This window comes from Lipotes vexillifer, unplaced genomic scaffold (genome assembly GCF_000442215.2).
Source record: "Lipotes vexillifer unplaced genomic scaffold, Lipotes_vexillifer_v1.1 scaffold421, whole genome shotgun sequence".
In the NCBI taxonomy this organism is placed as follows: Eukaryota; Metazoa; Chordata; class Mammalia; order Artiodactyla; family Lipotidae; genus Lipotes; species Lipotes vexillifer.
In genome coordinates this window covers 392,088-406,845 of record NW_006781198.1, presented here as the reverse complement: position 1 = coordinate 406,845, position 14,758 = coordinate 392,088, and the positions used below count along the sequence as shown (strand labels likewise).

The 14,758-nt window shown below is 40.8% G+C and overlaps 1 protein-coding gene across 1 annotated transcript in view; it reads right to left on the bottom strand.

Annotated features, from left to right (window-relative positions):
- DCDC2 (doublecortin domain containing 2) overlaps positions 1-14,758 on the bottom strand; it is a 156,254-nt gene that overhangs the window by 77,167 nt on the left and 64,329 nt on the right. The window contains exon 7 of the mRNA XM_007454516.1: positions 9,202-9,364. Coding sequence (XP_007454578.1) covers positions 9,202-9,364 — 163 coding nt within the window. The remainder of the gene's footprint in view (positions 1-9,201; positions 9,365-14,758) is intronic.

Genomic DNA, 14,758 nt, shown 5'->3' with positions numbered 1-14,758 from the left:
TATCTCCTATGTATTTCTCAAATTTGTCCTCTCCTCTCTATCCCACTGCCAAAGGCTATCAAGTCCACCATCATTTCTCTCCTTGTCTACAGCAGGCCTTCTAGATTCCCCTACTTCCAAGAAATTCTCCTCTGATGTCCTGCCCATAACCTCGTAGCCCAACCCAGAGGTCTAGGGCAGCTTCACTGGACAGTTCCCATACACTCCCAGGCCTTCCTGCCTCAAGTTCCTGAGTCTCTGCCCTAGGCCTTTCTCTGGCCACAGAAGCTTGTTCAGCCTGAGTGTGGGACAGGCCAGAGTACTCAGTGAAACGTGGTTTTTATTATGGCATTTTAAAGGGAATGAAACCTTGCCCAACTTCACAGAAACAATTTGGTATTATCATCTACTTGTATAAATTAAGAATAAATGGATACCTTTAAACCAACAAAGCTCAAAAGTACTGTATACATATTTTCTCTTCATCTTTATCCCCATTGTGATAGCATGCTGCCTGGTGATTTGCAATAAAGATTATATCTTCTTTCAAGAACAACTAGGATAACTGAGAAGAATAAAAGTAGAGTTCATATAAAAAATAGCCACAGTGTACAAAGGAGTCACAGCATATTATATGAGTGAAGAAATATCTCTCCCCTGTTTGGTAGTACCAAGTAATATTAGTAATTCTTCCAGACACCGTATTAAACACATTTAAGCAGAAATGGCCTTGTTCTCGGGTACTGTGCTGCTACTTTCTAAATAGGCAAAATTGTCATGGAGCCCTAGGAGATGACCTAGTACCAAGGAGGAAAAAATTGTCAATGCTCACAACATAAACACATTTTGTATATGCGCAGTAAATAGAGTTTGGTCATGGGAATGGAGAAGGAAATTTTTCTTCTTCCTCGAGGAAAATGTCTTGATAAAGATATAATTACAATTACCCGAAGAAAATGTGTAAGTGCTAAGCTATTAGTATACAAGAGAGAAAATGGAGTTGCCCCACCGATTAGCAAAGTGTGGTACACAGTAAGTGCTCAGTAAATGTTTATTGAAGAAATGAAAGTGGTGTTCTAGAAAAGGGGGTGGGTTCATAAGTCTAAGGGAAGGGGAAGGAAATTCAGACGCAGTGACGGGCTTGGGATGCAAGAGCTTAAGTCCTAGGATATTCAAATAACTATTAAAAAATGGGATTTGGCCATTTGATAAATAAACTAAAGGTCAACCTCAAAAATATCCACCTTCTTCAAGGTTCCCAAACCCTGAAAAAAGTAGGTTTGGTTGTTGAAGACTCATCCCAGCCTGGTATATACTAAAGACTCATTATTATACCACATTGCGGAAGAGGAAAATCTCCTTGCTAGTAATAATAACTCCTACCACCTACAAAACAAAAAGAGCTTAAATCAACCATTCTCATTTACAAAGAGAATACGAAATCCTGAAAAATGGAACAGGGTAAAATGGAACTCCTCAAAATCTCTCAGATAAGCTTCAGCATTGACTGTGATATGTCAACACTCTTCACTAAAGGAAGACAGGTCGAAGCACTTACACACGAAAGCCTCCCTCCCCTTGCACTCCTGGCATCAGTGCCTCCCTCCCCCTGGACTCCTGGCATCAGATATTTTCTCTACAGTTTTCCCAATATTCTAAGGAGCCCTAAACCCACTATACTTCCTGTGTTCCAAGGGGTCTAAAACACACTAATTGCATGAGGGTGTCACCTCTTAGCCAGTGTAGGCCAGCATGGCAATTTCTAGAAATCATTAGCCATTGATATACCCTTTGACTCTGGGAAAACTGCTTTCTCCTCTTTTTCCCCCTTTTGTAAAACTAGGGAAATGCTGTTTACCTAATTCTGAGGATTTGTAGATGCAGCTTATAAAATATCAGATTAAAATCCATAGTTGAGATGTTCTAAAGCATGGGTATCAGAATCGTACCATTACTCAGTGTTTGGAATTTGTCACCCTTAATTTCAATTGTCACCACAAATGTAGGTGTAATGGACACACACACACACACACACACAAACACTGAGTGCTACTCTGAGCAGGATACTCTGCTGGGTGTTTGTCTGTGTATCACATGTGAATAATGGCCGAGGAGCTGCTGATAGTCTAATGGACCAAGTCCCCATCCTGGTTTTATTTCACCACAGGGCTGGCAATAGGAAGAGGAAGTTGGGGAGGGGGGAGGGTAATAAATTCCATGGCTACTTCTTCCTGTCACACTGTCACCTCCCACCATCAGCATCTCACAGACATTCCTGATATCAGACCCCTCCCGAACCAAGTCTAGGTCTGGGCCCTACTTCAGAACCTATGATGAAGCACCCGGCCGGGGTAACCCAATTGTAGTTTCTTCCTGAAAAGCAGAAGAATTACACTTCAGAAACTCACCACTGGTATGGATCCACATTTCTCTATGATAAGGTATAGAGAAGTTCAGAGCTAACTTCAGAGGCAGCAGAATCAAGGGAATGCTGTGAAATTTGTCTGGGTCCTTGATGGGCACGGAAGGAGAGAGGATCTACTTAGGAGTAATAGGTAGCATCTGTGAAAAGGGAGTTTGGCAAGCCAAAGCCTGAAGCCAGGGGGAAAAAAATCAAGATGAGACACTCCATACATCATTCTCTTTCAGAGGATCAACTGCTACAAGAACCTCAGTCTGGACCTCAGCGTCCCCACCCCTATAATTCCAGGTCCAGGCCCTCAACCTCTGCCTTTCTCCTCAGACCCAAACCCCATGGGATCCCCAATCTCAAGGCTCTGGCCAACAGCAAGAATTTGACCTGGGGCAGCTCTGCATCCCTGGGCACCAGGGTAACGCGAGTTCCTGGCATTCAATATGGAACTTCTAGTTCATTTCCCACCAGAAACATTACAGTACGCTGCAGCTCCCTCCATGGCACTACGAGTACAATGTCAGAATTAAGACACATTATGGGTGAGATAGAACTGTACGGGCTACTTGTACAGAAAATGTGATGCAATTACCAAAATACCTACTTAAAACAAATTTCTGCAGTAAAATCTTCCAAAGGTTTGGAAATATCTACACAATTCAACAGCTCACAAACTTCTCCTTCTGAAAACAAAGAGTATCTTCACATCCCAACCCTCAGCTACATGAAAAATAGCCCCCAAGAGAAGTTTACTGCCTCAACCTGACATCAGCTGGAAAAGAATGCCTTTCTCACAATGCTGCTCCATCCAATGTACAAAGTGTGTAAGAGGGCAGGATATGAAAAGAATCTTTTCTAAAAAGGGCTAGGATCTTACTCCTCTCAAACTGAGATAAACATCTTACTGGTATTCAGCCAGCCTCTAATTTTTCAATATCTCAGCTGAAAGTGAGAGTATACACAGGCATACCTCATTTTATTGTGCTTTGCAAATATTGCACTTTTTACAAATTGAAGGTTAGTGGCAACCCTGCGTTGTCAGACGATGGTTAGCATTTTTTCGACAATGAAGTATTTTTTAAGTAAGGCATATACATTGGATTTTTTTTGACATAATGGTATTGCACCCTTAGTAGACCACAGTATAATGTAAACATAACTTTTATATGCACTGAGAAATCAAAATATTTGTGTGACTTGCTTTATTGTGTTATTTGCGTCATTGTGGTAGTCTGGAACAAAACCCACAATTGCTCCAAAGTATGCCTGTATTCCTAAACTAATTTTTATTACTAGAATTTGAATAGCACAATAAAACTTCAAGGGATTACTAATACCCCTTGCTGTACTAGATTTTGTTGTATAATATGTCATTCTAAAAAGGGGTTTTGAGGCATGGGAAAGTGCTTATTTTGCAAATTTTTATCATACTGGTACTCGTCACAGTCAAATTGGACCCATATCCCACAATACACATAGCCACTGAGATGGGAAGTTAAGATCAAGGAAGGAATAGAAAACCTGTATTTCCCCATTACGTGGTGAGTATGGCGGAAACAGACACCAAGGAATCATAAATCTTTCCTCAGCTTATCAAAAAAAAACCAGTGCCCTGCTTTGTGAAGTCATCTTGGTGCCTTCTTATATACTTTCCTCCGGTACATGACATCCTTAGTGGGTGAGACTTGGGAGAGCACATTTGGAAAACATGCTTCCTGTTTTTATCTTGAGTCTCTTGGGACTGCGAACCGTGCAAGTGCCTGAGCTGGCTCATCAGCTGAACCAAAGAAGCTCAAGTTTCCATGTCCCCTGATCTGACTCTGAGGATGGACCGCAGTAATGCTTCATGCTTGGGGCGATGCAGCAAACCATGTGCAGGTTGTAGCCATTAGAAAAATTCAAGAGCATGACTGCCCAAGGGCAGTCACCCAGCAAGGTCATAATATTCAGACACCCTTTCCCGGCACTGCATCTGCTCCCTATCATTAATCAGGAGTCTAAACATCACACGTTCCTTGGAAACAATCAGTGAACGATACTGGGAGCAAGCTAGGAACTGCATCAAGGGTACTAATCCATGTGTGCACATGTGCACGCCCACACATGGAAACAGAAAGAGAATCACATCCTTCAAAATAAAATAAGTCTTGGGAATTCACTGGCGGTCCAGTGGTTAGGACTCTGCCCTTTCCCTGCAAGGGGCACAGGTTTGAAGAGAAAACAGGTCTTGTTTTTGCTTACATTTTAATACTCTGCTTTTAAAAAGTATTTATAAATATCAATACCGCATAAACCATAGCGATAACAGACCGGGATATTTTCTCTACAGTTTTCCCAATATTCTAAGGAACCCTAAACCCACGATACTTCCTGTGTTCCAAGGGGTCTAAAAAGCACTAATTTTTTTCATGTAAAAAATTATTAAAAATATCAACGAATACAATCAATCCCAAAACACTATACAATATTTCAAAGCAATCATCATTACAGCTTTGCTCAGAGAGGAGAGAATAGCTAGGTAACAGCCTCTAAAACCTATCTCAAGGCACCACTCAGGTGGAAAGTGCAAGGAAAACATACGCTGGTCAGTTAAGCTGGCATCTAAATGCAGCACTAAAAATGCATTTCACGCCCAACTTCATCAATCACCAAGCAATCTTACTTTGCATCTTGGCTACCAAAAGAAAATGGGATTTGTTTCCCTGAAGAAATATGTCACTGCTCTGCCTGAATTATTAAGCTTTATTATTACAGAGAGAAACTGAGTCGGAAAAAAAGAAGAAACAAGAAAAAGAAATAAAATTAGACCCAGGTTGCCATCTACAGACTGTTATCAGCACTGCTCACTCATGAAGCATTAGATATCAGAGTATCAGTAAATAATAGCTGTAAAATAAAAGGATAAATGTATGACTACAATCGTAATGATAAAAATCAAGACAGCCTACAAAGTCTCCTTTTTTCTAATTAACGTGAGAACGCTAAAGAACACTGGTCAAAAATTTGCAGTTTAACATATGCTAGAAAGGAATCATCGATATGCATCCTAACTCTTAAAATTTAACACTTAGAAATAAAATTGAATAGATTACTTAATTCCAAGTTTAAAATATGTTTAAGCAGCAAAAACTGTTTCATCTCTATAATCAAATTCTTGCATTTTTTATGCCATATTTGTATATATTGAGAAATGATTACCACAGTAAGTCTAGTCAACATCTGTCCCCACACATGGTTACAAAACGCTTTTTCTTGTAATAACTTTTAAGCTCTACTCTCAGCAACTTTCAAATGTGCAATACAGTATTAAGTTCTTGCACTTTTGATTCACTGACTCACCATACACCTTCTCATTCATTTTGCTTCAAGTCCTTATTGCTTTTTCCTTTCTAAGGAATAAGAGCCCTCTGGAGGCATGAATGTCCAAAATCATGCACTTGGTTCTAATTACTAAAACAGATGTCATTAAAGCAAAAAGCAACTGCAATAATAAATGAATATGGAGGCTAAAGGAGTAATAAAAAAGAGAGAGAGATAAAGACAGATACTTTTGATAACATAACAGAAAATTTCTATAGCCAAAGACATCTGGAGGGAGATCTGATAAGGAGAAATAGCTCAATTTTCAAAGGTAGTGATTTAAGCTAATAAACTTATCAAGTGATGATTTAATCTCATAAACTACACAAAACCTTTTCTTCATTTTCCCTGGGAAAATTATTTTTGGAAGCCAAGATTCATTTTCCAGGTCATGTGTTCTCTCCATCAAGATACAAAATGTTTCGTCTAAACTCTTATATATGCTTCTAGATCTGTGGTATAAGCCTCTTACTGGGAAAAAAAAAAAAAATTCCCCAAACCTTCATGTGAAAGACAGCAGCTGTAATTCTATGTTAACACTGAGATACAGCAGTGAAAAACCTATCATCTGCACATTATAAAACTAGATTGCAAAATGTACACTTAACATGGACAATTGAAACAACTGCAGGATTCTCTAAACACACTGTAAGAACAGCTGAGGGCTTCTACCTTTTCTTAGCACTTTAAAAATGTGACTTGTTTCCGTGGTCAACATGTTTTTGTTACTTTGACCCCCACAGATACAGCTATTGTTGAAAACTATTTGTGAATTTCTATAAAAACAAAAACACTGATGGGGGGGTGGGATGAACTGGGAGATTGGGATTGACATACATACACTATTATGTATAAAATAGATAACCAATAAGAACCTGCTGTATAAAAAATAAAATAAAATTCAAAAAGAAATAAAGAGAAAAATAAGTAAAAAGAGTGGATATATGTATATGTATAACTGATAAACTTTGCTGTACAGCAGAAACTAATGCAACATTGTAAATCAACTATACTCTAATAAAATATTTTTTAAAAACACTGATAATTCAACATTTTAATAAAGTTTACTTTCCTGTGAAACACGGAAATGCTGATTCAGCCTCTTGTGTTCCTGAGTTTCCACGAATGAAATAACCTGAAGAGATGATGGTCCCCTTTCTTTTGAGGGACAACTACTGAATCTAAAGACTTTCAAAAAATATATTGGAAGTAGGAGTTGGTATTTTCATAAGCTAGTAAGAGCCTTGCAGAAAATTAAAAAGTAGCACTTTATAAGAGCCTTTAATCAAAAATAATTCATGAAGAGTTTAACATGAGTCCTGTTTCTTAGTGGGTTTTAAAGTATTACAGAGACTTATCTATTTTGTAACTTCCATCATTCATCCATCAATATTTATTAAGCGTCTCATCTGTCAGCCCTGTGCTAATTGTTGGGGACTGAAAACTAAAAAACCAGTAAGACATAGCTCACGGCCTTGGGAGTTTCACAATCTAGTATATACTGATTAAAATAAACCCTCTATTATTTTTTTTTAATATTTATTTATTTATTTGGCTGCACTGGGTCTTCGTTGTGGCATGCGGGACCTAGTTCCCTGACCAGGGATCGAACCCAGGTCTCCTGCATTGGGAACACTGAGTTTTAACCACTGGACCACCAGGTTAGTCCCAACCCTCTATTATTTTTAATGCTCATGACATGGCATGCTTTTCCAGGCTAGCTTTTTCCTTTGGTGCCTACCGTACAACAAGCATTCAATAAACATCCTTTGACTGCATTTTACTGGCCTCCCTGTTTCACTGGAAAGGATTGCACACACTTAAAGATAAAAGCAAAACTTTGAAGATAAATCTTAATATGAGCCCCCATGTTGAAGAATGCTAATGGGGCTAAAAGAAGTTAAGTGACTTGCCCGAAGTCAAGAGCAGAACTGGGACAAGAATCTAGGACTCTCAACTTCCAGCTAATCTCCAGCATCTAATCTCTGAAGATTTTAAAACCCCTCCACTTTCTTCTCTATGGAATTGGCTCCTTTCATTTCACCTGTTCTTTTAACTTAGTCTCACACATCTTTCTTCTGAAACCTTAATCATCTGAGCAGCGTCTTCTAAACACTCACACAAGTTCATGCTGTCTCCTCAGCTGTGAAGCCCACTTGAGCTGTAATTCTCATGTGGCACTTCATATGGACTTTGAAGTGAGCTGGAGCTCCCAGCTAGAAGCCAAGCTCTGGCCGTGGATCTGAAACTTGATCCCATTCATCCTTTTCCAGGGCAGCCTGGCATGTCTTCCAGTGGGGGTAAGTGGATCCCAGGGGAAGGGAGAAGTCGTCACTCCTCCAGCCTTGTCCCAGCCAGCACCCCCCTCCCACACAGCATCACTCCACCCTCGTGAGCTCGCCCCACTGAGACCATGCTCCGAGTGAAGCCAAAAAGAGCTTGTCTTCACAAAAAACTAACATGAAAAATTCACAATTCTGACAGCACTCATCCTTAGTTTATCATACTTTTATCTTGAAATCTTGTACTAATGCAAAATGCTTTAAATTATTTTATACCGTCTCTCGCCTGGTCATCCAAGACACATAACTAACTTGGTACATATTGTTTATTGGTAAAGTTGTGCGTGTGTTCTCTTGGGTATCAGTAAAATCGGTGAGACATCTTTTTGGAAAAAGTGATCTGTGACTAAAAGCAATTTGTAATGAATGTGAACAAGGGTTGTAGACACACAAATAAGAAAGATCAACAGCGGTTGGCAAAAATGTTAATCGAGCCCTTTTAGCTGGAACACAGGATGGTAAAAGTTACCTTTTCCAATACGACCACTCAAGACTATTTTACCTCAAAACACATGTCCTTGGGACTTCCCTGGTGGTGCAGTGGTTAAGAATCCGCCTGCCAAAGCAGGGGACACAGGTTCGATCCCTGATCCAGGAATATCTCACATGCCGCAGAGCAACTAAACTCATGCGCCACAACTACTGAGCCTGTGCTCTAAAGCCCACAAGCCACAACTACTGAGCCCATGTGCCACAACCACTGAAGCCTGCACGCCTAAAGCCCGCGCTCTACAACAAGAGAAGCCACTGCAATGAGAAGCCCACGCACCGCAAAGAAGAGTAGCCCCCGCTTGCCACAACTAGAGAAAGTCCATGCGCAGCAACAAAGACCCAAAGCAGCCAAAACAATTTTTTTTGATAAAAAATTTAAAAAGCACATGTCCTCGTAGCAGAATCTCTAATTACAAATAGAAATTAAGCATGAAAAACAGCAGCATCTCTCATACGCAGAAAGTCTTCTTTGAAAACTCTCATATAGGACAATAAGGAGTCTTTTCTGTAGGCCCAGGAAAACAAATGGATCTATTTACAAATTAAAATTGTATCACAGCCTTAAGATCATGATAATCAATAATAACAATATAATAATAACAACAACAAACTTACCACTGTTTGGAATTGTTTGCGGCGAACTCTTTAACTTTACATTCTGTTTCCTTTTCGTGGGTTTTTCTGAATTCACATCTTCTTTTTTCCCTTTCCTCTTTGGAGGCTGAGGAGATGAGTTGTCGCTGGATCCGACTGTTGACTTAGATTGGCGATCATTTCCCTACATGGCAAAAGATTAGACCCTTACTATCGGCTGATGAACTCTCTAAGCGATTACTGTTCAGTACAAGTCACTAACTAGTGGTAAAAAGGGCAGGGGCGGGAGATGGGGGTATTGTACTGATTCTGCTGCTGTCCACTACCTGCATTAACTCTTCTTGGTGACAGAGGAAGGGTCTACCAGAGGAAGGAGAATAAAAATAATAGCACTTGACAATTGTTGAGTACTTAATTGTACCAGGTGTTCTATGAAATTGTCTCACTCAGTCCTCATAACCTGAGAGACAGGTACTGTTATCACCCCATTATATAGACAAGCAAATGAGGCTTAGTGGTTAAGCCTGCCCAAGGTCAGCCAGCCAGCAAGGAGCAGAGCGGGTCCACTGTCTTAACCTTCCTCTCCCTCCTGCACCTTTCAGAAGAATCAGCAGCCAGCTATTGGATGAGGAATAATGACAAATCCGTTTGATCAGTTAATCTAGAAATACCTTCTTAACTGGTCGTCACTGTGAGTGTATCGGTATCATCATACAAGCGCTGTGCTTGTAGAAATCCTCTGATATTGACTCATCTGTTGGTGACTGCCATGGTCTCTATGAATCACAAACCCAGAGCAACACAGACACAAACAGCTCAAGACCACATGCCCTTCATTCCTGCAAGGCGGCCCCCAATGATCACACTTTTGGTGGTTGCCTCTGATTCCCGTGTGCCTCTCGAAACGAAGACCTTGCATCTGCAAAGTGAGCTTCTCAGCATGAAGGTGAGGTTGAGTTCAGTGGCTCCTGTCACTGGCCCATATACAGCTCCTGGGGAGCCATATAAGAATCACTACAGTGGTGTCTACTGTACCCAAGGAACAGCTGTGCTGATACTCAGCCACTGCTTGGCCATTGCCAGAAACACCCTCCTAACAAGACAGCCTTGGCCTTCAGACGCTCAGGTGCTACACTTACCTGAGTGTGTAAGGTGTGAGGCTGCAGGTAGTAGAAAGAATGCACGTTTTAGAGACCCAAAATACCCATGTCAGGGCCACTGCACTGCCACTAACCACCTATGGGACCTTGGGGTAACTAACTCCTACCTTCTTTGAGCCTGAATCCTTATCAATTGAATGGGGTTGATGTGCCTGCCGTTAGGTCTATCATTAGCATGAAATGGTAACGTTTATAAAGTAATGAGTACAGTTTTGTTCAAAGATTATCAGAGTGCTTCCTTCAAGAGCAGAGAGTTAATATCTTTTTCTTAAAAATCACACCAAACTCACAAAATATTGGGTGCAATCTTTATGCAACATCTGTAGTATGCTAGTATCTGAAAATAAGTGTAGCAATATTAAACAAACAAATCTGCCTAGAAACCTACTATAATTGCCCATTTTAAACATTTATATATTCAGTCATCCAGAAGCATTTAAATAGTTTTAGCTATCACCCAATTAAGAATAGAAAAATTCACAGCCTTACAAATGAAGTTATTTATGCTATTTTGTCATAGCCTACAAGAAAATGAATTATGCATAAATTTATTACCATTATGAAAACTTGTCCAAACCTATAACACTTTTTTTGCATAATTTAATTTCCTATTCCAAATGCAATTTAGACATACAGTTTCCATTTAATTATTGCATTAACTGAAACCAGAGTTGGGTTTTTTTTCTTTCCTTTTCTTTAATGATTCTTCCTCACAAGGCCATAAACTGCCAGGCAGGAAAAATGGCTAATGTGATTATAGAAGAGATTCCAAAACCATCATGTGAGAAGAAACCAATGGCCAGGTCTCACATTCTAGTCTATTTGCAAACAAGTCTATTCGTCCCAAGATTCTAAAACTTTAAAAGCCTTGAATGAGAGGAGTAACCCTTCTACCAAGCCTACTAGAATGTTCAGAGATGCTGTTGAACTTTCAAGGACTGAAATGAAACTTAAAGAATGAGAAACTCTGGATCTCAGCATAATAGTTTTTTACCGCTCTCTGGGAAAACTCTTATTCACAAAGGGGTAAAACAAGGGAGAAGCAGATGCCCCATCCTGGAGTGTCTGGGGATTCATATAATTTTAAAAATCAGGGCTTCCCTGGTGGCGCAGTGGTTGAGAGTCCGGCTGCCGATGCAGGGGACACAGGTTCGTGCCCCGGTCCGGGAAGATCCCACATGCCGCGGAGCGGCTGGGCCCGTGAGCCACGGCCGCTGAGCCTGCGCGTCCGGAGCCTGTGCTCCGCAACGGGAGAGGCCACGACAGTGAGAGGCCCGCGTACGGCAAAAAAAAAAAAAAAAAAACTCTGTTGTTGAATATACAGGAATTCGGATTTACTACCTCTATTAGGGACACTCAAAAGGGCGATTTGGGAGCATCAAGAAAGACTAGTTGATTCCAATAACTATATGAGGCATGGCTTTGGTAATTGACACTCATGCATTCAAATATTAATGACTAACTGCCAGGCACTTGGTGAGTAAGAACTAAATTAAACTGAGTAAAAAGGAAGAACTGTTTTGTAATTAGAAGACGGGAAAGAATTTAAATGCTTTTCTTTTTTAAAAAAGAAATGTCCGATAGCACAGGGAACACTACTCAATATTCTGTAATAACCTAAACGGGAAAAGAATCTGAAAAAGAATAGACATATGTATATGTATAACTGAATCACTTTGCTGTACACCTGAAACTAATACAACATTGTAAATCAACTATACTGCAATATAAAATAAAAATTAGAAAAAGAAAATATTGATTCATCTACAAAAATGAAATAGATATATAATAAACACAAAGATATAAATTATATAATATGAATTATATATACTCATTTATTTATATAGTTAATTACATAAATTATAGATAATATGTAACTAAATTATAGAGAAAGGGAAGGGCAAAGGAATGGAGAGATGGATTTTCCTTTCTTTTCTGAGACTTGTGCATGTGACTCATAACTTGGATACATGGATAGTCATTGCTATTTGTGGGGCATAGGGAATAGGGGAGTTCTGCCATCTTATAAGAGCTATGCTAGTTGATAAAACAATATTACTAAGTACCTCTTGTGTGCTAAATACTCATAACCACAAATATTTACCAAATGTATAGATAGGTATTATTATCAGTATTTTACAGATAAAGGAATTAACTTTCTCAAGGTTACCCAGGTCTGATTTTTCTGCTACACTGAACCTTCCTAATACCCAAGACACTAGAAACAGCTATTATATAGAATGGTTCCCTAAGAAAGCTACCTGGAAGTAATAGATGATGACTTTTTCCCAGAGTGGAAGAAATCAAGAAGCAGCCAAATTTTACAGCGTGTCCCATGGGAAAACTTCAACCACTGTCCTGCCTTTGCCACACACACATACCAAAATATCTGATAGGAATAGAAAACCTCTGGCCCAAACAAACAAAAAACTAAAAAGAGCCCCTTCGATCACCCCTCACTCTACTGAAACTGGGATTTTTTCAGTAATTCCCTAGGCTCTTTCCAACACGATCCAATCCACTCAGGTTTTTTCATTACCAGGTAGACTCACTTTCAGCCCCCATGAACACGTGTCAAAGACATACGGGCCATAAGGCATCAAGTTTAAAATAATTTTGTGAGGGATTTGCCGCACACAGCAGCCTTCACAGTGTGTGTATTTCAGCGATGCACCCAGGAGACTTTCTGAGCAGGGGACCAGACCCAGACTTAGGCTGGCATTTCTCTCACTGTGCATCTACTGATGGGAAGTGTGAGAAACTCTTTTATCCAAATTGGACTCCGTTTCCCAAAAGGCAAAATGGAATTTGGGAAGCATTTGGAATTGACCTGGCTTCACCGTGACTTTGATCATGCCGTTTTCTTACCAAAACCTTAGCAATTACAATATTTGAACCTGTAAATTACTGATCACAAGATACATCAGCCACATGGTAATAAGGACAACTAAAGACATTTTAACGTCGTCTTTGGCTTTCAAATACTTCCCTGATTTTACATCTCTTCCACTAGAGGGTGCTTGGATTCCGTGTGGTGAGACCTTGCAGCTAGAGAACAGCCTCCCACCGGTGGGTTAATTTTTCAAACTTAATAGGACTTCAGAGGATTCACTTATAACTTCCTTTCGTTTTCAAGGCTAGAATCACAAGGTAAAATTATTCTCAATGTGCTCATTTCTGTGACTCCCCAGTCTGAACAGGGGTAACTTCTGGCATTCCCTGGCTGTTTTGAAAGGGACTGGTGGACCCCTGGAATCCCCCAGCCCTGTTACCCACACTCCCTACCACAAGGGTGGGGCCTCGCGGACACATCACCCCTGCACAGCAGGGTCCTCTATGCAGACTATGGCAGCTTTCTCTCTCTCTCTCTTTTTTTTGAAGTTCTATCAGGCCTCCACTCACTCTCTCCTTCATGCTGCAATACAGCCATTCCTAGAAGGCGGTGTGGAGAAATGATTTCCTAAAAATCCAATTGTGTCCCCTTTGATTTGCATCACGGGTTCGGGGATGCCTTCCCTTTGATTGGACAGTAGTTCCGAAAGTCTTAAGCCTGCTCGCCCATAGTCCCATTCACTCACAGCCCCACTCAGTGCCAAGCAGTTAACGATCTTAAAAACACGTACATTCTCCAGGGAACCAATTAATTAAAGGAAAGGAGCAAACTGATCCTTCTCTTAAAAACCAAGTTTGTGCTTTTGGAACGCGTGACATAGAATATCCTCTCTGTGCGGCTCACAGCACTCACTCACACATCCACTAGATGGGTTTCCTGAGAACCTACTGTGTGCCCGGCGGATTACTCCCCTCGGCTAAATATAACCTCCTAAAGGAGGCCCACCCTGGCCACCCAAAGGATACTGCACCCTCTCTCACTTTCTCTTTCCATATCCTCATGCATTTCTCTTCACGCTTATCCCTGATTAATATCACACGTGTATTTGTTTGTCTTTTTCCTCCTCCAGAATGGAAGCTTCATACATTTACAGTTTTCTCTGGAATCTCTGCCTCCCCTTCCCCACAAGCGCTAAAACAGTGCTCGGGACATAATATGAGCTCAATAAACAGCTATTAGATGAATGGGTCAATCAGTGACAGCAGTTACAATATGCTCCAAGAAGAAATAGGATAGACGTCCATCTGCTCTGCTGCCTCCTGTCCAAGTCACCTGCATCACTCACCTGGATGCCAGCCGTCCCACTGCCTCCTGCTTCTGTTCTTGCCCCGCCCCCCTTCTCTGTAGCCAACACAGCCACAATGATCCCTTAAAACTGCAAATCAGGGCTTCCCTGGTGGCGCAGTGGTTGAGAGTCCGCCTGCCGATGCAGGGGACACAGGAGGTTCGTGCCCCGGTCTGGGAAGATCCCACGTGCCGCGGAGCGCCTGGGCCCGTGAGCCATGGCTGCTGAGCCTGCGCGTCT